The 27,965-nt window shown below is 41.9% G+C and overlaps 1 protein-coding gene across 1 annotated transcript in view; it reads left to right on the top strand.

Annotated features, from left to right (window-relative positions):
• Positions 1-1,344: 1,344 nt before the first annotated feature.
• The window catches only part of ADGRF1 (adhesion G protein-coupled receptor F1), a 32,250-nt gene continuing 5,629 nt past the window's right edge, over positions 1,345-27,965 (top strand). The window contains exons 1-12 of the mRNA XM_019799418.2: positions 1,345-1,413; positions 2,738-2,795; positions 4,821-4,970; positions 6,228-6,401; positions 8,080-8,180; positions 9,026-9,084; positions 12,909-13,060; positions 14,207-14,370; positions 16,027-16,215; positions 17,890-19,263; positions 20,908-20,949; positions 22,212-22,271. Of these exons, the coding sequence (XP_019654977.2) occupies positions 1,345-1,413; positions 2,738-2,795; positions 4,821-4,970; positions 6,228-6,401; positions 8,080-8,180; positions 9,026-9,084; positions 12,909-13,060; positions 14,207-14,370; positions 16,027-16,215; positions 17,890-19,263; positions 20,908-20,949; positions 22,212-22,271 (2,592 nt within the window). The remainder of the gene's footprint in view (positions 1,414-2,737; positions 2,796-4,820; positions 4,971-6,227; positions 6,402-8,079; positions 8,181-9,025; positions 9,085-12,908; positions 13,061-14,206; positions 14,371-16,026; positions 16,216-17,889; positions 19,264-20,907; positions 20,950-22,211; positions 22,272-27,965) is intronic.

The raw sequence follows: 27,965 nt of genomic DNA, 5'->3' as shown, positions 1-27,965 counted from the left end.
AATAATAAGTCCCTGTTTTCCCCTCCTCCAAGCCCTTGGCAACCACCATTCTACTTTCTGTTTCTATGAGCTTGACTTCTTTAGATACTTCATAGAAGTGGGAGCATACAGGATTTGTCTTTTTCCATTTGGCTTCTATTTTTAAATCTAAGGTCCTTGAGGTTTATCCATGTTGTATCATGTGACAGCATTTCCTTCTGTTTTAAGGCTGAATACTATTCCATGCCTAATAAAACTTTTGGCAATAATGGAAGTGTTCTGGGGCGCCTGGGTGGCTCGGTCAGATGAGCGTCTGGCTCTTGATTTCGACTCAGGTCATGATCTCAGGGTTGTGGGATCAAGCCCCATATCTGGGTCCCCGCTCAGCATTGAGTCTGCTTGAGATTCTCTCTCTCCTCTCCCTCTGCCTCTCCCCGTGTGCACTCTCTTTCTCTCTCTTGAAATAATAAAGAAATCAAGAAATGAATCTTTAAAAAAAATAGTGGAAGTGTTCTGTGTCTGCACTGCCTGACATTGGTAGCTACTAGTTACCTGTGGTTTTTGAGCACTTGAAATGTGGCTAGTGTGACTGAGAAATTTCATTTCATTTCATTTTGTTGTAATTAAAATTAAAATTTAGATTGCCATATGTTTCCATTGGCTACCATATTGGACAGAACCGTTCTAACTTACGGTGATTTTTTTATTGTTGTTGACACCAAATAACTTGGGTATACATAGTTAATTTTGTGACCATGACTATGTGCTGAATTTTGTCCAAATTATTCTGACATAAGCATAAACTTGAGGATAATTTGTTGATAATGACATCAACTATGAAGAAAGAAATTTGCTGGATTGGTTCATTATTATTTTTATGCTTAAACCCTCTGATTCTATCCTTATATTCATGGTTTTAAGGATCTTTGGTTATTTTAATGCTTGTTTTTACTGAGATGAAAAGGTAACCGTGAAATATAAAAAGGCTGGATGTTAAATGCATTTGGTTGCAAAGTTAAGCAAGTCATGATTTTAAAATAGCCTGTGTTTTGTCAAATGTGATCATTGAGAAGAGAGCTCTTGAGCAATTTTCTAGGCAGTTTGTAAAGATGGAAACTTCCTACTTCTGCAACCGGAGTGGAAGTAATGGTATCTCAGGCTACATATTCGAAGTTGAAAAATCATCAACCACTCAGGACTCCTGATTCACTCAGTTAGGCCCTACCATTGTGTACATTTTTAAATTTTGTCTTGAAGGACTTGTTTTCGTGCCTCAGCCTTGCATGGTTCATCTGTTGTCTAGCCACAGACTACAGCCCAGGTCGTTTACGTTGAGTCCAGGAGGAGGAGGGAGGCCTGCTGAAGATGCAAGTCTGCGTGGTCTGGCTCATCTCTTTCTTCACCCTCACTGAAGGCTGGGAAGTCTTCCTGGGGGTGAGTTGGCCTATGCGTCATTTTCCCTCTCTACCACCTCCCCTCTCCCTCTGCACTTTGAAAACCCGTCTCCACCACTGGAACTACATAATTCAATAGACTTGAAATCAGAAGTCTTGGGTCCTTGTCTCAATAGGATCCACGTTAGCTGTGTGTAGCCTCGGACAAACAGTTTCATCTCTTGGAATTTAAAGGACCTAACTACAAAATAAGGAACCCAGACCGAGCCATCTTGGAGATCTCCTGTAGCTCAGCACATTTCTTTCTATGGCTTCTTTGACCGAGGAAAGGCATAAAGAATGGCATGGTCAATCCTTGGACTCTCTACCTTCACTACACTCACTTTCTTGACCCTTTCATCTAGAATCATAGTTTTAATGTTTTCTGTGCTCTGATGGCTCCCAAATTTACATCTGCATCTCAACCTTCTTCTCTGGACTCTATACCCATGTATTTAATACCTCCGTGGTACCTCCAGTTGGGTGTCCGATAGGCCCCTTAACTTAATACGTCCAAAATTAAATTCTTGATTTTTTTTCTCACCAAACCTGCTTCTCCTTTCTCATCTCAGTGAGTGGTATCAATGTCCTTCCATTGTCCTTGGGCAAAAAACTGATTTTCATATTTGACTCTTTCCATAATTCCTATCTAAATCGTTGGCTCTTGTTTTGTTTTGCTTTATCTTTAAAGTACACCCAGAATTCAAACATTTCTCTCTACCTCTGTGGCTACCACCTTGATCCACACCTTCATTATCTCTCACAGTATCTCTCACCTGTGTTATTTCAGTAACTCCTAGGATGCTGTCGTTGCTTCTGTGCTTGTCTATTCCTGACATGGCTACAGGACTGAGCCATCCAAAAAGTAGAGTAGAGCACTCTCACCTCTGTTCAGAGCTCTCTGGTGGGTTCCCGTCTCACTCAAGTACAAACCAAGCTATTGCCTTATAAAGATCTACACAGCCTACCTCCTTGGAGATAATCTCTGATCTCACTTCCTCCCCCTGTCCCCTTACCCACTCCACTGGTCAACTCTGGCCTCCTCGCTCTGTTCTCACATGCTAGGCATACGCTTACCCCAGGGCCGTTGCATGTGCTATTCCCTCTGCTAGGAAAGTTCTTTCTCCAGGGATCCTTACTTCCTCACCTCCTTCAGGGTTGTGCCCAAAAGTTGCCTCAGGGAGGCCTTCCTCAGCTGCCTCTCCACCATCCCTGACTTGGATTTTAAATCCATAATTTCAGTTCATCTGGGAGATCCAACAAGGCCTTAGGAAGTACATCTTTACCAAACCCTTCCGTAATTATTCTTGTTTTCTTTTAAACAGAGAAATGAAGGCATCAAAACAGAAAGAGGACTCGGTGTGAACAAGAAAGAGCATCCAGGTGAGTCTCCCTTAGGGAGTGTGGTGCAGTAGACCTGGTGCTAAGGGACCAGGGTTCCAGCCTCAGTGGTGCTTCTGACTGGCCATAGGACCTTTAAAACACTATTAAACACCTCGGATCTGGGAAATGGGAAATGAGCATAAAGGCAATCCGGACTAGCAAAACATTTGTGAAGATTAAATAATACATAAAGACATAGTATCCTGCACCATACCTGACAAGTAGCCATTCCATACTCTTCCTTTCCTTCCTTATCTCAGTCCCAACAGTGTAATTAGTGGGCGCAACCCTCAGTCTAGGAATAGGTTGTGTTCTGGAATTTAATTTGTTGTTCTGATGTTTCAAGCACTGCATATATTTCCTCACGGAAACAATGGTGCACACAGATGGTTGTTAGGTCCCTGGGTCAGTCCGCAAAAGCCTTTCTGCAGGGCAGTGATCTGTCATACAACAGTGTGCTAATGGTGTCATTGAACTTCCACCACACAAGGCTTCAATTCTCCAGAAAATGAAATAAAAATTCAACTTGGAATGCCATGAAAACATTTTCTCTGACAGTAAAAATACAGTTAGTATTTAGTGAGCTGTTCCTAGGTGCCAGGCACTATTTTAAGTGCCTTAGATGAATTAAATCCTCACAATGACCCTCTGATTTAGGCACAACGGTCATCTTTATTTTACAGATGCTGAAATTAAGACACAGAGCTAGGGAGCAGGAGGAATGATTCAAACCTAGTCGGTCTTGCTCTAGAACCAGTGCCAGGAGCCTCTGACACTGTTCCCCCACTTCTTACCTGCTTGGGCAGCGGGAGAAGGAGTCCCCTTAGCTTTCCCTCCTTGGTGTAGCTCCCAAGACCGGGAACAGAGGTTCCAATCTGCAAGGAGAGGGGAGAGTAAGAGGCAGTGCTGCAGCTCTCTGCAGTGAGGTGGTGGAAGTTATGACAGACGGGAAGCTCTTGTCCATGTTTGGGGCATGTCAGACTCAGCCAGCTTCCTGCTACCTTCTTGACTGCCACCTCCGAAGTCTAGGGATTGATCTGCTCATTTCCTTCTCTATAAATTTCCCTTCTGCCTGGTCCCCTGGGCCCCTAAGAAATGGGACAGTCTCAGAGAAGCTCCCCATCTCATCTGTCCCAGCAGAAAGCATGGATGTCTTGAGAAATCTGAGACTTCTAAGAGATTTCACTGCCAGTGGCAATCAAAGAAGACCCAGGATAAAAGGATGTTCACCTTTTCCCTCTTTTTCTCTAAGGTCCTTACATTCCTACTCTGGGGTGCTTAGATGAGCTTGGGATGATCTGGAAATGCCATGAAATCTCACACTACGTTTCATGCGAATGTGCCTAAGTGAGTCGTGGGTGGGAGAATACTCCTAGGATTCATATTCTCCTGAGCCCAGAACACGTAACAGGCTCTCCTTAGGGAAACAAAAGGTGCTGCTCAGGAGTGATAGGGCGGAGCTGAGGGCGCATAAAGGCTCAAGTAAGGTTTGGTTTGGTTTGGTTTTGCTTTTGCATTTCATAAAAGGTACTCAAAGTTGACTACTGAAAACTCTTAACGGGAGAAAAAAGGGCTCTTGGAGAGGAAAGTGTGAGTCCGGGGGTTTTATACTGAACATCCTTCAAGGAGACTGGAGCTGGGAGAGCAAGAGGGAAGAGTGACTAGGATTTTCTCACCTCTTCTCTCTTGGGTCTTGATGCCTGAAACTTGACCTTGGATGCATCCTGAGGAACTGTGTGAAGTCAGGAGGGTGATTGATGCCGGCATCGGTCAGGGAGAGTGGGAGCACCTGGCCTGGCAGAAGTGGGAGAGTAGACATAGATTAGACCACGTGGGGCTGTCTGCCAGCGTTCCTCTGGATGCTAATTTTTACTTAACGTCTGGATGAGCAGAAGTCAGTAACTAGCAGCGTGGCATAACCCGTGGTCCCCAGACTGCATGTGATGATTCTTCCTGGTGGCTTCCTTGGCAATACTTCTCTCCCATACTGAAAAAGGAGGCTCCTGACTATCTTCCTCTCTCTAGGCCCAGTCCAGGAGTATGAGCTGCTGCTTCAGGTGGCCTATCGAGATTCCAAGGAGAAGAGAGACTTGAAGAATTTTCTGAAGCTTCTGAAGCCTCCATCATTATGGTTACAGAAACCAGTGAAGATTATTGGAGCAAAGGCCACTACATGTAAATCTGCCCTCTAGGGGCTGGGAGTGGAAGGGGGAAGGTGGGTAACAGTCGGTATAAGTCAGGTTATGCTGTGGAGACAATCGTCCCCACAATATCTGTGGCTTGAAAGAACACATGTTTTATTTCTTCTTCATGCTACATCTCTATTGCAGGTTGCCAGCGGGGTTGTGTTCATGTGGTCACTTGGGATTCCAGGCTAATGAATCACACACTATCTCAAATGTATCCAGCTGGAGCCAAAAAGGAAGAAAACACTCAAGGGTTTCACATTGGCAGTTGAATTCTCTAACTTGGAGTGACACACATTAATTCTGCTCACAACTTACTGGCCCAAACTGATTTCATGGCCCCATTCAACCTCAGGGGGCCAGGATATGTAATCCTACTATGTGCCCAGAAAAGAGCAAGAAGTAATTGACAAACAGCACGAATGATCGCAATCCTGGGTTGCAGAGGCAGTAAGTCATTCGTCTAAAGCAGTAGTTCTCAAAGTGTGGTGCCCAGACTTGGAGCAGCAGCAGTATCAGGGATCTTAATGGAAATGCAAATCCTTGGCCCCATCCCAGATTTACTGAATCCGAAACTTTGGGATGAGACTCTCATCCCAGGTGATTCTGACACGTGACAAAGTTTGAGAATCATTCGCTGTATATCATAATGCACATTTTCACAAAGAAGCCTGGTGACTTAGTCCCAATTTTTTGTCTATTATAGAGGAATGCCTTTTGATGGGTGTTTTAGGTCAGTCAGTAGGGAATAAGCATACAGAATTGGCTGATGGAATTTTTCTTCGTGACTCTCAAGGAAAAAAAAAAAAAAGTCTGTCGGTGTTTGCCATCTTGCTTATGGGACCTACCCGAGAATGGTAATAGGTGGATGGGAGGAGTCTCCAATAAAATAGAGGAAAAATAGCTTCTAGAGCTCTCTTAGATAACTGTCAGGTTAGCACACATTCTTTGCTTCTCTTTCCCATTCCAAGGGCTATCTACTTGGCATCCATAGTTCTTTTGGATTCTAGGCCCAGCCACCTGATTTTATGTTTGCTAGGTATCTGGTGTCAGACTCACAATCTATTGAGTTGACATATCCTTACCTTAAACATACTGCCATCCTAGTTTTGTCCTTCTGGCTCTTGGTGAGACACACTTGGTTCAGATTCTAAGGCAGAGCCAAGGATGAGAACTTAGCACTGGTCAGTTTATTAACCAGATCCCGCGAGACCAAGCTCTGTTTATTTTTACTTTTTTTGTACAGACTGTGGCAACCAGAATGGGGTTTTGCAGTGTGCCTGTGAGGACGGCTACACCTGGTTTCCTCCCTCATGCCTTGATCCCCACAAATGCTACCTCCACACGGCTGGAGCACTCCAGAGCTGTCACTGTCATCTCAACAACCTCAGCCAGAGCATCAATTTCTGTGAAAGAACAAGTAAGCCCTGAAGGGTGCCAGGAGGAGAGCTCTGGCCCCGGGCAGGGGAGAGGAGGTGGGGAGAGGTGGGGGGAGGAGGGGGAACTCTAGCTTCTCACCCACATGTTAACACTTTGTGTCCCTGAGCAGAGCTAGTGTTTGCAGGGTCATCAAAGAGCAATAACCATATACCCCACTAGGCTTAGCTGGACACAGCAAGAGCCTCACAAGTGCAGAAAATTCAGAAGTGTGAGTTGATGTTTGGGCATCACTTCAACCTTCATCCAGCTCAGCTCTGCAAGTCTATGATTTTATTGAGATTGAGGGGGATTCACGGAAATCTCAAGTAGGGGAACTACTTGAGTAAATACAATTTTTTCCCCTGCCTTCTTTTCATTGCTTTTGCCAACATCAATTTCCAGAAAAGGGAAGCCTAGAGGTGTGAGAGCAGGGAGGAACACATAGTGATTATACTGGAATATATTTTCTAGATGGCCAACAAGTATGTTGCATCACCAAAACAAAACAGAAGTGAAAAGTCTAGCTTCGGAAACCAGTGGAAGCGGACGGAGCTAAGGCACCTTAGGTTTATGTTCAGTGGATGAAGAAATGAGCCAAATGACATGGGCTCCAGCGCTGGAAGGACCTTAGGAAGTTTCCTCAGAGACTACTGCAGTTCTCTTAAAGCTCTGGTTTTTGGTAGAGCCACGCAAAGAGAGGGAGAACCTGAAATAACCCAGCTTCCCTGGGCATTCCTGGCTCCCCTTCCTAGGACCATGCCAATTCGTGATGGCCACACATATTTATTAAACACCATCTTTATACCCAGATCTGAGGCAAATTTTGGGAGGACCCAATGAAGCATTTCTCTCTCTCTGAATTAGCAGCCCAGTTGGGGAGGCTAGGCTGTAATACAAGAAAGAGGACAGTGTAATTTCTTCAACAAATTTGAGTGAAAGCCTACCTTTTGAAAGGTGGTCTGTGTCTGATGCACCTTGAAGAGACACAAAGATGGATCAGATAGGAATTACACTCACAAGGGTCTCCCCAAAGTGGAGTGGGTTCGTAGAAACACGAGAAATGCTCACAAACAAGTACGTCAGTACAAGAGGTTGTAAAGGGGGGATGAGAAGAGTACTATAGGAATTTAGAGGAGGGAAGGAATCTTTGCGTTGGGGGATCAGGAGAGGCCTTGCAGAGGGGGTACATTTGTGTAGGTCCTGAATGAAGGATAAACAGTGTTTGTCCATATGAAAATGAGCAACAACTTTTCCCAGCACAGAAAAGCACTAGTGATGGGCAAGCAAGGGGTATATTGGAGTTAGCAAGTAGTGTTTTATTGTTTTTTTTCTTTTTAAAGATTTTTTCATAAGGACAGTGTTTGAGCTCAATGCCTAGATGGGCACACATTTCAGTGTTAAGTGATTGCCTTTCTTAACCACATGTGGGTGGCCACACATTCACTTACTTACAAGGTTGTCCTATCACCAGCACCTTCTCGTTATATTCCAAATCCTCAACTGAAAAGTCTAGCTTTGCGTATGCTTCCTCTATTATTTTAGGTGAACATTCATTACAAGAAGAAATTGAAATATTGCTGTTGGATAGATGGGCTTCAAATGTACTTCTCTAATTTTATGCTGTAATAAATTCAAGTGAGTAATTTTTGTATCTATAAACCTCTTTTTATTTCCCATAGAGGTTTGGGGCACTTTCAAAATTAATGAAAGATTTGCCAAAGACCTTTTGAATTCACCTTCTCCTTCATACTCCAAATACGCCACTGGAATTGAAATTCAAGTAAGCACTTTCTACTTACTACATAAGAAATTGTTGGCTAAACATAAGTTCAGATGTTTTCAATTCAGCATGTTTGTTTAATACATATTCTTAATTATTCACGTTCAATGAGTTATTACAGAGCAGTTAATCACATTGCCCACAACTGACGTATGTTGAACATTTTCTTTCCGGGAGAGTTTGAGCAGTTGACTCCTTTCCATTTCTCTTGTGTTCCCTTTTGCTCATTTATGTGAGTCATATTCTAGCAAGGCTTCTTGGTTATTTTCTGCTTTTTATTTGTCAAAAGAAAATTTTTCATGCTCTAGGCTCCATTGTTAGCATTTGGGATTCGTTCCATAAAGAAGCCTCGCTTGTTAGGGGCTAAACAGAATTACTGAGCAAAATTCCGGACTATGTAATGAAGTCACAGAAAAACTAAATCAGTGTCCGTCTGCCGAGGTTGCTCGTTCAGGTGCCATTTTCACTGAAGACCTACACAAATGCTTTCCAGATAGATTCAGTTTAAATGCATATGGAAGTGTATGGCTTATTTTTGTGATGGAGAAAACAGATTTGGGGTAAATTTATATTATCTGGCACCCAATTCCCTCTTCTAAACAATTGGTTCTTCCATCTTTATTAGCAAACTCAAAAATAAATGACGTGTGTTTGTATGTGTGTGTGTACAATTCTCAGCTGTCATTTGAACTGCATTTGTGTAACATGCAAGCACCCCCTGTGCGGTCTCTTTCTTTCTTCAGTGGTTCTGTTGGTTTATTTATTGTCTGCGTCACTTTTTTGCTGAAATATCTTTCTTGTATGGGGACAAAGGTGAACATATTGCCCCTTTCTCTCTTTGTAAGCTTAAAGAAGCATTCAAAAGAATTCAAGATTTTGAGTCAGTTCGTGTCACCCAATTTCGGTAAGTAACACAATTGCCTTGGAAGGGCATCCCCAGAGGGGCACCTGGGTGGCTCAGTCGGTTGAACACCCGCCTCTTGATTCCAGCTCAGGTCATGATCTCAGGGTCCTGAGGTGGAGCCCTGTGTTGGGCTCTGAGCTCAGCAGGGAGTTTGCTTGAGATTCTCTCTCTCCTTCTCCCTCTTCCCCTCTCGTTGTGCTCTCTCTCTCTGTCTCTGTCTCTCTCTCTAGAATAAACAAATAAATCTTTAAAAAAAAAAAAAGAAGGGCATCCCCAGAATTGTGCAGCCATCCTGCAGAATGCCTAGTGCCATTCCCAAATGACCCTGCCAAAAAATAGGGAAGAGCTGGTCTTTCTAGTAGGATTCTTACTAAAACTGGACAAAAGTCTGTGATGTTTCTTAAAGTCAGAAGAGGAAACTTAAATGTTGAATGGCATTTTCCAAGCTGTAGATTAGAGACTGGAACTGCAAACCCACACTTGCAGAACTTGGGGTGAAGCAGGAGATCACGGTATGCATGTACGGGAAGGGGTGAGGGGTGGAGGTGAGTTTTGTGGGTTGCAGAAGGATGGTTTTTCTCTGTCCACAAGCACAGGGGGGTATGATACAAAGTTGTATAATTGGAAGCCATGAGGGAAGCCTGGGGTAAACTACTATATTTTTGCGTAGATATCATGTATGCACCATAGCTGAAAACCCAGTAGGCATTGTCTACTGCAAATAAAGAGATATTTAGTAAATTATCCTTTTGTTTATGCTTTCATTCCAAAAGTTATTTGGTTAGTTAGTCATGTGTGCATTGGTTACTAACTATTAATAGTCTACCTGATAGAGGAAATGGCTTAGAGGTCAGAGAACTTGATTTCATATATATATATATATATATATATATATATATATATATATTCACAGTTAACTTAAGGAACAGCTATGGGAAATTTTCAACAGCATTGCTATAAATATACTGTCCTGGATATTATCCTTCCAGTTATCTCATGTTCTTATATAAAGGTCCATGTGTATACTTTTCTTTGCAATTCAATGCTAGGAAAGACTGCTTCTTTTTTCTTATACCAAGTCCTATATAATGAATTATATTTTCCTTCCTGACTTTGCAGTCACCTAATTCATAGACAAACTTGAAACTTAATCACAGTAATTTTTGTATTCACTATTCATATTTTTCTTTACCTTGGTCCTGGCTTTCCATTTATAATTCTAACTTATATTTCATTCCGTATATCTTCTGAGATGTCTCCAATAATTTGTAGATAAAATCATAAAGTAGGCATAAGTCTATAAAATACAATTATTTAGGTTTTACTCTTTACGGATATGATTTAAAGTAAATCTTAATCTCTTAGTGTCTCAATTTACTTCTCTGTTGAACAGGACTGTTAAAGCCTGTGGAATCTGGTTTAAATCAAATGAAATAATTGGCAGGAAAATATTTTGTAAACAATATTTCGTTGATAGAAGAGCCATATCAACACAAAGACACCATGACTCTCACTACATAAAAGAGTTTTTGGATTTATTCAAACACCGTGAGTGGTAGCTCAATGTAGTGATTAAGAATTTGATATTTGGAGCATCAGAGATTCTAATCCATCAGTTAATAATTAATAATTACCCGACCCAACTTCTCTTTGGGACTCCAGTTCCCTTTACTACAAAATGGGGACAATATAATCTTCACCTCATGGAATTGTTGTGATCTCACTCACTTTCATGACTTCAAACACCATGTGTACACTGATGGCTTCTAAATTTATTACTTGACCTTGGCCTCTCTCATAAAGTCCAAACCCAAATACGCAACTGCTTGTTAACATCTCCACTTGATTTTCTAGTAGGCATGTCAAACATAATGTGTTCAAAATGGGTCATCCATCTTTTCTCCTCCTTTAAGGTTTTTCTCCCACTGCTGTGTCCATCCCAGTTATAGCGATGTGAGTCTTCCAGTTGGACACAACCAAACTTGGAGTCATCCCTTGTAATCATTTTTATTGAGGTGTAATTTACATACAAAGATAGCTCAAGCCTTATACGTATAGTTTCATTAGCTTTGACAAATGCTTTTACCAGCTACCTTTCTAAAGAGACAGAACATTTTCATCACCCCAAAAGTTCCCTTGTGCCCCTTTCCAGCCAATTCCATGCCCACCCCTTACCTCCCACCAGAAATCACCACTGCTTTTATTTCTATCATCATAGATTAGTCTTGTCTATTCTAGAACTTCATGTAAATGGACTCACCCAGTGTGTAGTTTTTTTGTGTGTCTGGCTTCTTTCCTTCCACGTAATGTCTTTGAGAGTCATCCTTGTTTTTCGGAGTGTCAGGGGTTCCTTCCTTTTGTTGTTATTTTTAAAGATTTATTTATTTATTTATTTTAGAGAGAGAGAGGGAGAGAGAGAGAGAGAGGTGGAGGGAGAGGGGCGGAAGGAGAGGGAGAGAGAGTTTTAAGCAGACTCCCTGCTGAACTCGGACCCCATCTTGGCGCTCGATCTCACAACCCTGAGATCACGACCTGAGCTGAAACCAAGAGTCAACACTCAACCAACTGAGCCATCCAGGTGCCCCTAGTGGTGGGGGGTGGGATTCCTTGCTCTTTATTGCCCAGTGCTATTCCATTGTATGAATACGCTGAAGTTTGTTTTTCCATCCCTTGTGCAGTCTTTCTTGACTGGTTCCTTTCTCCATTCCCAGCATCCTTCGTAATTCCTATGGCTCAGACTTCAAGTACAACCTGACCACTTCTCCCCACAGGCACTGTCCCCAAATTCAAGCCGCCATCACCTCTTTCCTGATGGGTCCTCCTGTTTCCCTGCTTGCCTCCCTTCCGTCCTTTCTATGAAGGAGCCAGAGTAATGCTCTTACACAATAAACCTGAGCATGCCACTGAATTTTACTAAAGAAACCTTTTAATAAAAGTAAAATTCAAACTCTAAGGCCCTACCCCATCTGGCTCCTGGATACTTACCTAATATCACCTCCTACCATTTCTCTACTGCTCATTGAAACTCAGTTATGCAAAAATCAATTAATTAATTTTTGTCCTCTAACTTAAACTGATTTTACTGAATTCAATTTATTCTCCCTGGGATAATTCAAACACACATTGAGAAGCAACTCCAGTTCTTGACCTGGCAGCTAGTTTTTAAATGTGCCTAACTCATAGGCATTTTCCTGCCTCAGGACCTTCACACATGCTGGCACACTACATTGATGTTCTTTGTAACACTAGCCTTTTCTTCTCATTTGGGCCTCAGCTTTTACCCTCTGCACAGAAAAGCCTCTTCTGACCAGCCTTATTGAAAGTGGGCTTCATCGGGATGCCTGGGTGTCTCAGTTGCTTAAGCATCAGACTCTTGTTTTCAGCTCATGTCATGGTCTCGTGGGTCTTGAGATGGAGCCCTGCCTCAGTATCTGTGCTCAGCTGGGAGTCTGCTGGAGATTCTCTCCCACTGCCCCACCCCCCCCATGCACGTGTGCACTCTCTCTCTCTCAAATAGATAAATAAATAAATCTTAAAAAAATAAAGTGGGCCTCATCTCCACCTGCTATTCTTATCACTGCATCTGTCCCTCATAACACTTAACTAAATTTATCTATATATTATATATAATTATATAATTACTTATATATGGCGGTGACTGGTTCTTATTTGCCTCATCTTCTCCACTAGAATGTAAGCTTCATGAAGGCAAGGACTGTATCTATTTGATGCGTTCCTATGGACCCAGTGACATGCATACACACAGCCGGCCCTGCGTGACTGACTGAATGAATCTCATTTCTCTTTCCACGCAGTCATTATAGAGATGGAAGCGTCATTGCTGGGTTTGAAGTCGTGGGTTCCAGCAGCACATCTGAGCTGCTGTCAGCCATTGAACACGTGGCTGAGAAGGTGAAGGCTGGCCTTCACAAGCTGTTCCTACTAGAAGACAGCTCTTTCAGAGTGTTTGGAAAAGGTAATTCTGAATTCCCACCCCCAGCTTAGGTGACGGGGGTCCTCTCCTTAGTCTCATTTATGTCTTCGGGAAGTAGACTGGACATGTTTTCTGATACAGAATTGTTCTAAGACTGACTAACTTTCAGGAGACACAGGCAGCTGTTTTCTCCCCGACCATGATGAAACTCCATTTCGTCCACTGATTTCAGATCCTTGCTGACCAGTGATGTGGTCTCCAGCTCCCAGGGTAACACTGCAGAATGCTGATCACTCTGCAGGCGCTGATGGAAATCGCTCAGCAATAGTTTACTGCGACACATGCTGAAGGAGCCCTGGGGCTGACATATTCCTAAATCATGATCCAAGGAACCAAAGAAAGAATGCACATATCTTGATCTTTAATACATACACACCCACACACGCACACGCACATGCACACGCACACACACGACACTCCACTACTTTTCTTCAGACTTTCTCCCTTTTTTTTCTACATTCAATCTTAAGCCTCTTGTACCTAGATATGTGCCACTTTCAATAACATTTATTCAACAATATTTACTAAGTGCCGAAACTGTCTAGGCATTTAGGACACAGTACTGGGAAAAACAAGCAAACATCAAAGCCCTGGAGGGGCTTCCATTCAGGTTTTCCTTCTCCTGGTCCCAGCCACGGTCAGAATATACTATTGAGGGCTAGTGGTTGGTCACAATGTGAAACGCTTTTACAAAGGGCAAAAAGTAGGATGGGTCACACTAAAATGGCAACTGCCCGTCTTGTAACTACATCATTACTGCTTTGTTCCATAGCTTCTTGCAGATTTTCTGATTTTCTAACATTTCCTTACAGAATGAAACTCTTTCCCGAGAATGATCATACCCTGTCCTTTTTTCACCTGATGCTTATTAGTTTATGGCTCACTAAAAGCAGGATTGTTGACACAGGTCAGACACCTGGAGGGAAAGGGGCTGGCCTTGGAGAGGGCATCAGAAAGGAGAAAGAGTACTGAGAGGGATGAAGCTGGGCATCAAGGACATATTTCTACTCCTGAATTTTGCCTGGGTTTTGTCTCTGAAACTATGACTTCTAAAGCACTGCTGTATGCTTTGTATAGAGTGCCAGGGTATTTATACGTTTTCCTGTTTGTTTCCATTTCTTCCCCCAGCCCAGTGTAACAGCATTGTCTTTGGATTTGGGTCCAGAAACGATGAGTATGTTCTTCCCTGTAGCAGCGGCTACACTGGGAACATGACAGCCAGGTGCCAGCCCTCTGGGTGGCAGGTCCTCAGGGAGACGTGTGTGCACTCTCAGCTGGAAGAACTGAGAAAGGTAAAGCACCTCTGTCTTGTGTTTTGAGTTTCACCGTGGGCATCTCCCAGTGAGCACGGCTAGGTGGAGAATAATATATCAATTTGTCTCATTGGTCAGTGCACAGAAGTCAAGGGTGTTATCAGTCCCTGGTAAACTAAGGCAGTGTTGGGATGAGTAGCAGAGTCTAAGTAGAAGCCAAGAGAGTCAGAAAAAGTCACAGTCAATGGTTCTAGTAGGGAGGGAGCTACAGAAGAATGAATCAGTGCTGAATACATCTATGATAGGTGATAAAACACCAACTAAACTGCTCTTAGAAGTCCAGAAAGCCTGGGAAACAAAGATCCAAGTAGAGATGTAAGTCAGAAACTGTAAACTCAGTACAAGTAAGGATGTATATATGTCAGAAATTTGGGCCAGGAGTGGGTCAGCCAGAGGTGAACCGTATACAATGACCAAACTACAGTGGGTCTTAAGGGTCATTTGGCTTGTCAACCTGTTTTTATAGATCAGGAAATGAAAGACTAAGAGCCCAATAGTCCCTCTGGTAGCAATAGTGTTGAACTAGAAACATGGTCACTTGATTTCCAGTCCAGAACTATCACCCCCACATGATGCTTTCTTAGGAAGGTTCAAGTTCTTAAGGCAAGGAAGATACAAAGATGGAAGCACATGGTGAGGAATTTGAGCTCAAGTCATAGAAAAGAGGAGGGACTCTGAGACCAGTTCACAGACACTGTTTTGCAAATAGATGTCCATATTGAGCAGAACTTCTCACCCAGCCAGAGACCCTACTATTACAGATGAAACTCAGAATGGTTTTTCTCAAGGGACTATAGAAAGTTTATTGCTCCCTTTCTGAGGTTTTTCATCTGTAAACTGGATGGGAGAGATTGGACCAGATGGCTTCTGGAGTCTATCCTTGCTCGTGCTTTCTTTGCCTCATTTCTGAACATGGACCATAGCTGGGACTAGTCCAACCCAGGGTGTAAGGGCAGGCAGATCCCAGGCACTTTGAGCAGAGAACATTACTGTCAGCTGAGAAGAGCAAACAGAAAGACAGATGAGGGGTGCCTGGGTGGCTCAGTTGGTTAAGTGTCCAACTCTTGATTTCTGTTCAGGTCATGATCTCAGGGGCGTGAGACTGAGCTCCTGTCAGGCTCTGCACTGAGAGTGGAGCCTGCTTAAGACCCTCTCTCTCCCTTTCTCTCTGACCCTCCCTGCCCCACTCATGCTCACATACTCTCTCTCTCTCTCTCTCAAAAAAAACAAAACAAAACAAAACAAAAAACCAAAAAACAGATGGGATCTGGTTCCTGGGTTGACTTGTTCTGAACAGAAAGGAATATCCCTTCTTGGCTGCCACCCAAGATAGCTCAGTGTAGTAGAAGCGAGAGGAGCCTCAAGGAAGAAGCAACTCTGAATCCAAAGACAAAGTGTAGTCAGATCTCCCATATGTCCCTCTATCTTTTCATCCTACAAGGATTTCTCAGCATAGTATAGCGGATATAACAGGATTTAGTACCAGTAGACCCTACCTTTCCACTTTCTAGCTGGGTGCCGTTTGGAAAGTCACCGAATCTCACTGAATATCAGTTTCTGTATAACTGGGATAGTAATTTATTTGAAACACAAGCAATTCATTGTTCTCTAGAATTTAACCATTTTTATTCCTAGAATTTCAGCGTGATTGCGGGCAATGCCACTGAGACAGCTGTGTCATCCTTGGTACGAAATCTTTCAGTCATGATTCAGCAAAACCCATCAACCACAGCTGGCAATCTGGCTTCAGTGGTGTCAATTCTGGATAACGTCTTGTCCCTGTCACTGGCGAGCCATTTCAAGGTGTCCAACTCAACAATGGAGGTATGGTCTGTCTGCCTGTGCTTCTGGACTCATTTAGAAGCTCAGTCTCTCAGGAGGAACGACAAAAGCCTGAGTTGAAGGCGCACTAATGGAAAGGAATGAAGGGTCATGGAGCAGTTGTTGTGTGAGTGTTATTGCGTCCTCCACAGTGTACCAAAAACTCATGGGATCAATTATGTGAGTTCAAAGCAAGAGGGGGCTACCTCTAGGCAGGCTTAGAGGAAGGGGTGAGCATCTGCACCGTATGACACTGTATGACACCGTATGACACTGTATGACACTGTATGACACAGACGCCCAGTGTTTAATGTCTTTGCAGTTGTCTTTCCTGTGGCTAAGAGCTCTGACTTTAATAGTGTATATTTTAAGAACTCCCGCTTTTCGACTGGGGAATTCATGATTTAATTTGGATATTTAAAAATTATCTTGAATTTTATGCAAATAAAACTTGCTTTCTAAGAAATGCAAATAGCAAAAAAAATTGGTATGCTATCTGGTCACCCTAGGGCAACCACTGCTTGCATTTTAGCGCCTAGAAAATGAACAGTAGCACATAGCAGTTACTCAATAAATATTTGTTAAATAAATGTCCTTCCAAATATTTTGGATGTGTGCATTTTATATTTTAAAGTATGTAATATTTTTTTTTACAAAAGTGGGTTATACTGTTACATAATACACAATTATACTTTAGTTATATAAAGTGACATTATGTCAGAGATGACATTAAATATAACTAAGTTAAAACTCTGTGAATTAAAGAGAAGATGCTCAAATTTTTTAAGCCTGACTTTGTGTTGTTTACAAGAAACCAACTAAAACAAAATGACACAGAAAGGCTAAAAATAAAATGAAGGGCACAAGCAGAGCAGGCAAACAAAAACCAAAAGAAGGCAGAGGTTAGAGGGCAGTAAAAGAAGCATGCTATGGGACTCGGGGCCAGAAGCCACAGGGGGCTCATTTAGGGCAAGACTTGGTCAGCGTGACGATGCCTGAGGCAGAATGCCTGGGAACCAGAGCCATAAGCCAGAGACAGGGTCCTGTTGGGAAAGCGGCCCCTTTCAAGGACTTGTTTGGAAAAGGAATCTCTTAAACTAAGACTGACCCTTAAACCGACAAACAGTTCCATGTTTCTCAGTCACTTGTCCAGTGTTTAAAGATTTTTGCTTTATATTCTCTTTTGCTTTATATTTTTTCTATTAATTCATAAATACATGTGAATTATAACTTGAATGTCGATGACATAAATTTAGAACTTTTGATGTTAGCAAAACAAATATAATGTTGGAAAGCAGTTCAAAATAATGTCTCACTCTTTGAGCCTCAGCCTGAGCAGTAAGGCAGCCATGTTTGTCATCTCTGACGAAGGAAGTGGACCCCGAGGCAGCCCATATCACAGGATTCTCTCTCAGCCATACTGGAACCCCAGTGTGCATACGAATGCCCTGGGGAGATCACTGTGGAACTTATATGATTCCACTGACCCAAGTTTCTTAACCCAAAGCTTCCACTGTGCAGAGTGACTAAACTGATTTTCACTGTTGAGTTTGCTGTGGTCCTCAACCTGGCCAACTCTGGGGCCATTGTGCTATCCTTAATACTAATGACTACCCCCTCCTAGTCCTCTGACCTGCTTATTCAAAACACAAACTGACTTTCATCCTTGTATTTCAGGATGTCATCAGTATAGCTAACCACATCCTGAATTCAACATCAGTGACCAACTGGACGGTGTTACTGCAGGAGGAACAGCATGCCAGCTCACGGTTACTGAAGACACTGGAAAATATCAGTAGCCTCGTACCTCCAACAGCTCTGCCTCTGAGTTTTTCTCGGGAATTCATTAACTGGAAAGGGATTCCAGTGTCCCAAAGCCAACTCAAGATGGGTTACAACTATCAGACCGAAATGTTCCCCCCAAATTCCTCCAGTCCCATCAGAAGCCGTGTGTTAATTGAGTCAGACCAATTCCAGTGGTCCCTTCCAGAAACTATTGTCAGCATGGCCTCTTTGACCCTGGGGAGTATCCTATCTGTTAACAAAAATGGAAATGCTCAGGTCAATGGGCCCGTGATATCCACAATTATTCAAAACTATTCCATAAATGAGATTTTCCTGACTTTTTCCAAGATAGAGTCAAATCTGAGCCAGCCCCATTGTGTGTTTTGGGATTTCAATCATTTGCAATGGAACAATGCGGGCTGCCACCTGGTCAACGAAACTCCAGACACGGTGATGTGCCGATGTACCCACCTGACCTCTTTCTCCGTACTGATGTCACCCTTTGTCCCCCCTGCCATCATCCCCGTGGTGAAATGGATCACTTTTGTGGGACTGGGCATCTCCATTGGAAGTCTCACCTTGTGCCTGATCCTTGAAGCTCTATTTTGGAAGCAGGTCAAGAAGAACCAAACCTCCTACACGCGTCATGTCTGCATGGTGAACATAGCCCTGTGCCTCCTGATTGCTGATGTTTGGTTTCTCGTTGTTGCCACTGGAGGCTCCGCCGTAAACCTTTCTGGAGTCTGCATAGCTGCAGTGTTCTTCATGCACTTTTTCTACCTCTCCTTGTTCTTTTGGATGCTCGCCCTCGGCATCCTGCTGGCCTACCGGATCCTCCTCGTGTTCCATCACATGGCCGTGCCTTCAATGATGGCTGCTGGCTTCTGCGTGGGCTATGGGTGCCCTCTCATCATATCTGTCATCACGATTGCTGTCACGCAGCCAAGCAATAGCTACAAGAGGAAAGATGCGTGTTGGCTTAACTGGTCTGATGGGAGCAAACCCCTCTTGGCCTTTGCTGTTCCTGCACTGACTGTTGTGGCTGTGAATTTGGTGGTGGTGCTATTAGTTCTCATGAAGCTCTGGAGGCCCACTGTTGGAGAAAGACCGGGTCATGAAAACAAGGCCACTATTGTCCGCATGGGGAAGAGCCTTCTCATTCTGACCCCTCTGCTGGGGCTTACCTGGGGCTTTGGCATAGGAACAATAGTGGACAACCAGAACCTGGCTTGGCATGTTATTTTTGCATTACTCAATGCATTCCAGGTGAGAACACTAAGAATAACTTCTTCTTTTTTATTTTTTAAAGAATAACTTCTTATATCATCAGGTGACTGGGATAATTATAGAGAACTGAGGTTGGTCCCACCACTCTGCAGGCTATCTCGTCTCCCCGCCTCCAGCAGGTCTGTAACCAACACTGCCTGGCAACAGGGAGTAGAAAATAAACAAATAAACATACAACAGGATCCATATTTTCTAACAGTTATTCTCATACTGAAGCAGAGTATTAGACTTCTTCAGGAATCCACCCCAAGATTTTAAATGTTTGAGTTCATAGAGCTAATGTTAATCCCTCTTGCTACCGACTCAGTCCTCTTTCTCTTGGGCAGGACCTCTGCAAAAGCACACAGGGGAAGGGAAAGAACTCAAGAGCGCTTGTTGACTCTGAATGGCGCACAGGAAGTCTCTAGAGCACAACAAAGCGGGAGATGGCAAACTAACCAGCTCTGTTTTTGTCAATAAAGTTTTTGGAGCACAGCCATGCCCATTTGTGTAGATCTGGCTTGTGGCTGCTTTCTTTACCCTGGCAAAGTTGAGCAGTTGCTCTTGGACTACCTGCAGAGCCTAAAACCCATCCCATCCAGCTCTTTGTAGAAAAAGTTTGCCTACACCTGCTGGAAAGCATGGGTTTTACAGTCCACGATCAAAGAATGTTCAGAGAGTAGGCGGACAAAGTAATCTTCAGATTTCCATGAGTCTGGAAGAGAGCCTTTAGCCTTGGTTCAACGGAAGTTTGCTGGTTACCTCTGCAAATGTTTGAGCTGTGGAGTTAAATAGGTCTGGGCTCAAATATGGCATGTTATCAACTGTGACCTCTAAAAAATTACTTAATCTGTCTTTCAGTTCTCTCATCTGTTAGGGATAATATTACCTTTATTATCATAAAGTAAATTAAATGACATAATTTAGCTCTCAGCACAGTGCCTGGCATGTACGAAATGCTAATCTGTCTTCTGAAAGCAACTGGTTCTTCCCCTATATCCGCACACCAGTGAATGTTTCGGGGGTAGTACAGCTCACAAACTTGGGGAGCACGTGCCTAATGGGGGCAGATGTAGGCAGCTTCTGCCCAGGGCAGGTCCATGGGTAGATGCTGTATGAACAGGCACTCACTGAGGTGCTCTGACTGGGAGGGGGATCTCAAGGTCCAAGAAAGCCTCTGCCCAGGGTTCCACAAGGGCTGGACTTGATGGAAAGAGTGCAGATATAGGTCCACTGCTTAGGGTTGGACCTCAGTGCCTGCTGCCGTCACAGACTTACGTGCACTCAGTAAATGTTTATTTAATGCCTGCTCGAAAGAAAGACTAAGATATAGGAGCAAATGGAAGTTATTTGTTTGGCGTTTAGGATGACACAAAGGGGAATAGAAAGCTCTGCATGCATTTAAAACCTTATTCACTCATTTATTTATTTATACATTCAATACTATACATTTTTTTGAGTGCTTTGTGTTATGCCAGGCATTGTGGAGTCAGCTGGTGTCCTTGCCTTCAAGAAGCCCGGAGTCTGGTAGGGAGACAGGAAAGAAAACAATGTTGGGTGATAGAATAGTATTACAGAGCAATGCTTTCTTCTCTGGGGAAGAAAAGACCACACAGGTGATTTATTCCTTTTTTTTTTTTAAAGGGTTTTTTCATCTTATGTTTTGGAATGCTCTTGGACAGTAAGGTAAGTGTGTTCATTTCTCTCTTCATCTCCTTCTTCAAATCAGGGCATCCATCCCCTTCAGTTCTGGGCTCTTATTCACATATAAGAGGTGAGACAATGGGTACTCTTGTCATCAAATTCTATAATTTTATAAAAAAGAAGATTCAGTGAAAACACTCACTGTTGATAAGAAAACTACAGAGAACTAATAACAACTTATATAATGTGCTGATAAGAAAATTTATAGAACTGGGGCGCTTGGGTGGCACAGCGGTTAAGCGTCTGCCTTTGGCTCAGGGCGTGATCCCAGCGTTATGGGATCGAGCCCCACATCAGGCTCCTCCGCTAGGAGCCTGCTTCTTCCTCTCCCACTCCCCCTGCTTGTGTTCCCTCTCTCGCTGGCTGTCTCTATCTCTGTCAAATAAATAAATAAAATCTTTAAAAAAAAAAGACAATTTATAGAACTAATCATAACATACAACCTGAACATTATAGACAAAAAAGGGAAGTTGTTTTTACATTTCATTTTGCTACTTTCATCTATGGTTAGGCAATCATCAAAAAGCAAAAGTATTTTCCGGAGGTGTGAATTCCATTTTGTTCCTTTATTAAATGTATGCATTTATGTAGAATATGCAGAAAGATGTATCTACTTCTGCATTTCTAGAGTTTTCTATGATAAATATAAATAGTTCTTAACATTAAATAAAAACTCCAATGAAGGACAACGAATGTAAGGAAAAGATGGTAGAAAAAATTTATATACACTTGTTTCATATTTTTCCCAAGCGTTGAACAATTCTGTTGAGAGAGACAAAGACAGTAAGTAAGCTAAGTGATAGAGACTTTGTTTTCAATAAGATAAGAAGATTTTATAATTAGCACAATTGAAGCACATACACAGAATCCCTGTTTACAAAGAAGCAATTTGCTTTTCTTGATTGGACTAAATAATTCTCTAGATGGCACCATTCACATGATTAGGAAACTCTTTACTTCAGAGATAAATTACAGTTTAGCAACTATTACCAATTACTATTGTCTAGAATCTGAATTATTATGGCTTTTGGTACTGTTGTTCTTTGTTTAATCCTAGATTTGTTTATAGGTAAAGCAAACAAAACAAATCTTTTCATCAGATAGCTATGCTGATGATGGTCTAGTAAGTACTTCCAGGAAATTCCTCTATTAAGTAACAATTCCAATCTGCAGTTTTGTTCTGGGTTTTTGTCTATTATGATCGTATATGTGCCTCTCCTTAATATTTCTTTGTTGCCTTCTAGCTGCGACAATTGCTGTTCAGCAAATTGTCTCCTTTAAGTTCTTGGAAGCAAGCATCCAAGGTAATTATCTCCCGCTGCCGTGGGTCCAATGCATGAAGTTCCGGTTTCACACTTTTCACCGTGTGCAGTCCCACAGCGAGCCCACCTTTGTGTCACCCCCTGAGCCTCCGTCACCATTTTATTTCTGCTATCTGGTGTGGTGCCTAGCACAGGGTCGCTATCCATAACGTTGAGTGAGTGAGAAAATGAACAAGGAAGGAGTGAATGAGAAGCCATGGAAAGGTACAAAGATGCTTAAGCATTGAGGTCTGTGTGTGCTGCGGTGGGAAAATACCTTTGAATGGTATCATTTGCTTTAGTCGGACTTGCCTTCAACATCTAGAGTCCTTGAGAACCTTTTCTGAGTTTTCCCTCTTCAGCAGGCATAACTGACATTGTCCCTTGCAACTTGAGCTCTTAAATCTACAAACTGAGACGTCTGGATGGAAACAGAGGATTCCTGTTTCATTCTTTGCCACGAAAGTACAGTCCGTAGGAGGAGATAGAGTTTGCAACAAAAGCCCTCGTGTTCAGATTTTGTATTTTTGAAGTTGATTTAGACTTCTGCCCTTCAGCGAAACATTGAGCACCTTTCAGAAGGAGCCCTAAGTCAGAGAAGTTTCTGTGTCTGATAAAAGTCAATTGACTCAAGTGCCTGAAAAGCTACATGGGTGCTTAGAGATTTTTACAGGGGACAAAATAACCTTTTGAAATAATAATTTTTAGAAAGTGAGGAAATTAACCTTTGACCTTAAAATTTTTCTCTGGGTCTGCATTTTCTAGTACGGAGCTCTGCTGTTAATTAGGGAGCAATGGCCCCATCGCCAGCAGACCTGCCCTGTATTTCTGACTCAGTAACCCTTTGGCTGAGTGATCTTAGGAAAGTCATATGGTACCATTCAGTTTTCATTTTTTTCTTTTTCTTTCTTTCTTTCTTTCTTTCTTTCTTTCTTTCTTTCTTTCTTTCTTTCTTTCTTTTTCTTTCTTTCTTTCTTTGTGTTCTATTATGTTAGTCACCAAACAGTACATCACTAGTTTTTGATGTAGTGTTACATGATTCATTGTTTGCGTATAACACCCAGTGCACCGTGCAATACGTGCCCTCCTTACTACCCATCACCGGCCTATCCCAGTCCCCCACCCCCTTCCCCTCTGAAGCCCTCAGTTTGTTTCCCAGAGTCCATAGTCTCTCATGGTTTGTCTTCCCCTCTGATGGCCCCACCTTCTTTTTTCCCATCCTTCTCCTAATGTCCTCCATGCTATTCTTTATGTTCCACGTATAAGTGAAACTATATGATAATTGTCCTTTTTTCTTAATTTATTTCACTTAGCATAATCCCCTCCAGGTCCATCCACGTCGATGCAAATGGTGGGTATTCATCCTTTCTGATGGCTGAGTAATATTCCATTGTACATATGGACCACATCTTCTTTATCCATTCGTCTCTTGAAGGGCATCTCAGCTCCTTCCACAGTTTGGCTATTGTGGACATTGCTGCTATGAACATTGGGGTGCATGTACCCCTTCTTTTCACTACATCTGTATTGTTGGGGTAAATACCTAGTAGTGCAATTGCTGGGTTGTAGGGTAGCTCTATTTTTAACATCTCAAGGACCTCCACACTGTTTTCCAGAGTGGCTGTACCAGCTTGCATTCCCACCAACAGTGTAAGAGGGTTCCCCTTTCTCCACATCCTCTCCAACATTTGTTTCTTGCCTTGTTAATTTTTGCCATTCTAACTGGTATAAGGTGGTATCTCAATGTTGTTTTGATATGAATTTCCCTGATGACTAATGATGTTGAACCTGTTTTCATGTGTCTGTTAGTCATTCATATGTCTTCTTTGGAGAAGTGTCTGTTCACGTCTTCTGCTCATTTTTTGACTTGATTATTTGTTTTTTGGGTTTTAAGTTTGAGAAGTTCTTTATAGATCTTGGATACCAGCCCTTTATCTGTAGTGTCATTTGGAAATATCTTCTCCCATTCCGTGGGTTGCCTCTTTGTTTTGTTAACTGTTTCCTTTGCCGTGCAGAAGCTTTTTATCTTGATGAAGTCCCAAAAGTTCATTTTCGCTTTTGTTTCCCTTGCCTTTGGAGACATGTCTTGAAAGAAGTTGCTGTGGCTGATGTCAAAGAGGTTACTGCCTATGTTCTCCTCTAGGATTTTGATGGATTCCTGTTTCACATTGAGGTCTTTCATCCATTTAGAGTTTATCTTTGTGTATGGTGTAAGAGAATGGTTGAGTTTCACTCTTCTATATATATAGCTGTCCAATTTTCCCAGCACCATTTATTGAAGAGACTGTCTTTTTTCCATTGGATATTTTTTCCTGATTTGTCAAAGATTAGTTGACCATGGAGTTGAGGGTCCATATCTGGGCTGTCTGTTCTGTTCCATTGATCTGTGTCTGTTTTTGTGTCAGACACCATGCTGTCTTGGTGATCACAGCTTTGTAGAATAGCTTAAAATCAGGCAATGTGATACCCCAGCTTTGTATTTCTTTTTTTCAACATTTCCTTGGAGATTCGGGGTCTTTTCTGGTTCCATACAAATTTTAGGATTGTTTGTTTCAGCTCTCTGAAAAATGCCATTGGTATTTTGATCGAGATGGTGTTGAAGTATAGATTGCTCTGGCAGCATAGACATTTTAACAATGTCTATTCTTCCAGTCCATGAACATGGAATATTTTTCCATCTTTTTAGTCTTCTTCAATTTCTTTCATAAGTGTTCTATAGTTTCTAGAGTATAGATCCTTTACCTCTTTCATTAGGTTTATTCCTAGGTATCTTATGGTTTTTGGTGCTATTGTCAATGGAATCAATTCTCTAATTTCTCTTTCTACAGTTACATTGTTAGTGTATAGAAAAGCAGCTGATTTCTGTGCATTGATTTTATATCCTGCCACATTACTGAATTGCTGTATGTGTTCTAGTAATTTGAGGGTGGAGTCTTTTGGGTTTTCCACGTAAAGTATCATGTCATCTGTGAAGAGAGAGAGTTTGACTTCTTCTTTGCCAATTTGAATACCTTTTATTTCTTTTTGTTGTCTGATTGCTGAGGCTAGGACTTCTAGTACTACATTGAACAATAGGGGCAAGAGTGGGCATCCTTGTCATGTTCTGATCTCAAGGGAAAAGCTGAGAACTTTTCCCATTGAGAATGATATTCTCTGTAGGCTTTTCAGAGACAGTTTTTATGAATTTGATCTCTCTATCCCTACACTGTGAAGAGTTTTAATCAGGAAAGGATGCTGTATTTTGTCAGATGCTTTTTCTGCATCAGTTGAGAGGATCATATGGTTCTGTCTCTTCTCTTATTAATGTGTTCTATCACACTGATTGATTTGTGAATGTTGAATGACCCTGTATCCCAGGAATACATCCCACCTGGTCACGATGGATAATCCTTTTAATGTACTGTTGGATCCTATTAGCTAGGATCTTGTTGAGAATTTTTGCATCCATATTCATCAGGGATATTGGTCTGCAGTTCTCCTTTTTGATGGGATCTTTGCCTCGTTTTGGGATCAAGGTAATCCTGGCCTCATAGAACGAGTTTGGAAGTTTTCCTTCTGTTTCTATTTTTTGAAACAGCTTCAGAAGAATAGGTATTATTTCTTCTTTAACTGTTTGGTAGAAATCTCCTGGGAATCCATCAAACAAACTCTTGACTCTTGTTTTTGGGTGTTTTTGATCACTGTTTCAATTTCGTTTCTGGTTACTGGTCTATTCAGATTGTCAGTTTCTTCCTGTTTCAGTCTTGGTAGTTTATAGGTTTCCAGGAAGGCATCTGTTTCTTCCAGGTTGCTTAATTTACTGGCATATCGTTGTTGATAATAATTTCTAATAATTGTTTCTATTTCCTTGGTGTTAGTTGTAATCTCTCCCCTTTCATTCATAATTTTATTAATCTGTGTCCTTTCTCTTTTCTTTTGGATAAGTCTGACCAGCGGTTTATCAATCTTATTAATTCTTTCAAAGAACCAGCTTCTAGTTTCATTGATCTGCTCTAATGTATTTCTGTTTTCTAATTCATTGATCTCTGCTTTAATCTTTATTATTTCTCTTCTGCTTGGCTTAGGCTTTATTTGTTGTTCTTTCTCCAGTTTTTTAAGGTGTAAAGTTAGTTTGTGTATTCGGGATTTTTCTATTTTTTTGAGTGAGGCTTGAATGTGTATGTATTTCCCCCTTAGGACCACCTTTGCTGTATCCCATAGGTTTTGGACTGACGTGTTTTCATCCTCATTGGTTTCCGTGAATTGTTTAAGTTCCTCTTTAATTTCCTGGTTGACCCAAATTCTTAAGCAGGATGGTGTTTAGCTTCCAAGTGTTTGAATTCCTTCCAAATTTTTTCTTGTGATTGGTTCCAGCTTCAAAGTATTGTGGTCTCAGAATATGCAGGGAATAATCTCAATCTTTTGGTATCAGTTGAGACCTGATTTGTGACCCAGTATGTGGTCTATTCTGGAGAAAGTTCCATGTGCATTAGAAAAGAATGAGTATTCTATTGTTTAACGGTGGAATGTTCTGTATATATTTATGAAATCCATCTGGTGCAGTGTGTCATTCAAAGCTCTTTTTTCTTTGTTGATCTTCTGCTTAGGTGATTTGTCTATTGCTGAGAGTGGAGTGTTGAGGTATCCTACTATTAAAGTATTATTAATATGTTTCTTTATTTTGGCTAATAGTTGGCTTATGTAGTTGGCTGCTCCCATGTTGGGGACGTAGATATTTACAATTGTTAGACCTTCTTGTTGGATAGACCCTTTAAGAATGGTATAGTGTCCTTCTGTATCTCTTACTACAGTCTTTAGCTTAAAATCTAATTTGTCTGACACGAGAATTGCTATCCCAGGTTTCTTTTCAGGTCCATTGGCATGAAAAATTGTTCTCCATCCCCTCACTTTCACTCTGGATGTATCTTGAGGTTCATAATGAGTCTCTTGTAGACAGCCTAGGGATGGGTCACGTCTTTTTATCCAATCTGCAACCCTGTGCCATTTCATGGGAACATTTAGGCTGTTCATGTTGAGAGTGAATATTGAAAGGTATGATTTTATTACCATCGTGTTGCCTGGGAAGTCCTTGTTTCTATAGATTGTTTCTGTAAATTTCTGGTCTATATTACTCTTGGGGTCTTTCTTCTTTTACAGAACCCCCTTAATATTTCTTGCAGGGCCAGCTTGGTGATCACATATTCTTTCAGTTTCTGCCAATCTTGGAAGCTCCTTGTCTCTCCATCCATCCTGAATGACAGCCTTGCTGGATACAGTATCCTTGGCTGCATGTTCTTCTCATTTAGTATCCTGAATATGTTTTGCCAGTCCTTTCTGGCTTGCCAGGTCTCCGTGGACAGGTCTGATATTCTTCTGATGTTCCTTCCTCTGTACGTAAGAAATCTCTTTCCCCTATCTGCTTTCAAGATTGTTTCCTTGGAGCTAAGATTTGTGAATTGTATTATTATATGTCTGGACCTCAGTCTGTTTTCATTGATCTTGGAAGGGGTTCTCTCTGCCTCTTGGACAGGAATGCTTGTTTCCTTCTCCAGATTAAGAAAGTTCTCAGCTATGATTTGCTCAAATATGTCTTCTAGACCTCTCTCTCTCTCCATCTGCTCAGGGATCCCAATAATTCTGACACTGGAACATTTCATGGCGTCATTAACTTCTCTGTTTTATCTCTTGGGCTTTAATCTGTTTTTCTCAGGCCTCCTT

Source organism: Ailuropoda melanoleuca, chromosome 19 (assembly GCF_002007445.2).
Source record: "Ailuropoda melanoleuca isolate Jingjing chromosome 19, ASM200744v2, whole genome shotgun sequence".
Lineage (NCBI taxonomy): Eukaryota > Metazoa > Chordata > Mammalia > Carnivora > Ursidae > Ailuropoda > Ailuropoda melanoleuca.
This window is presented reverse-complemented; position numbering and strand designations above follow the sequence as displayed.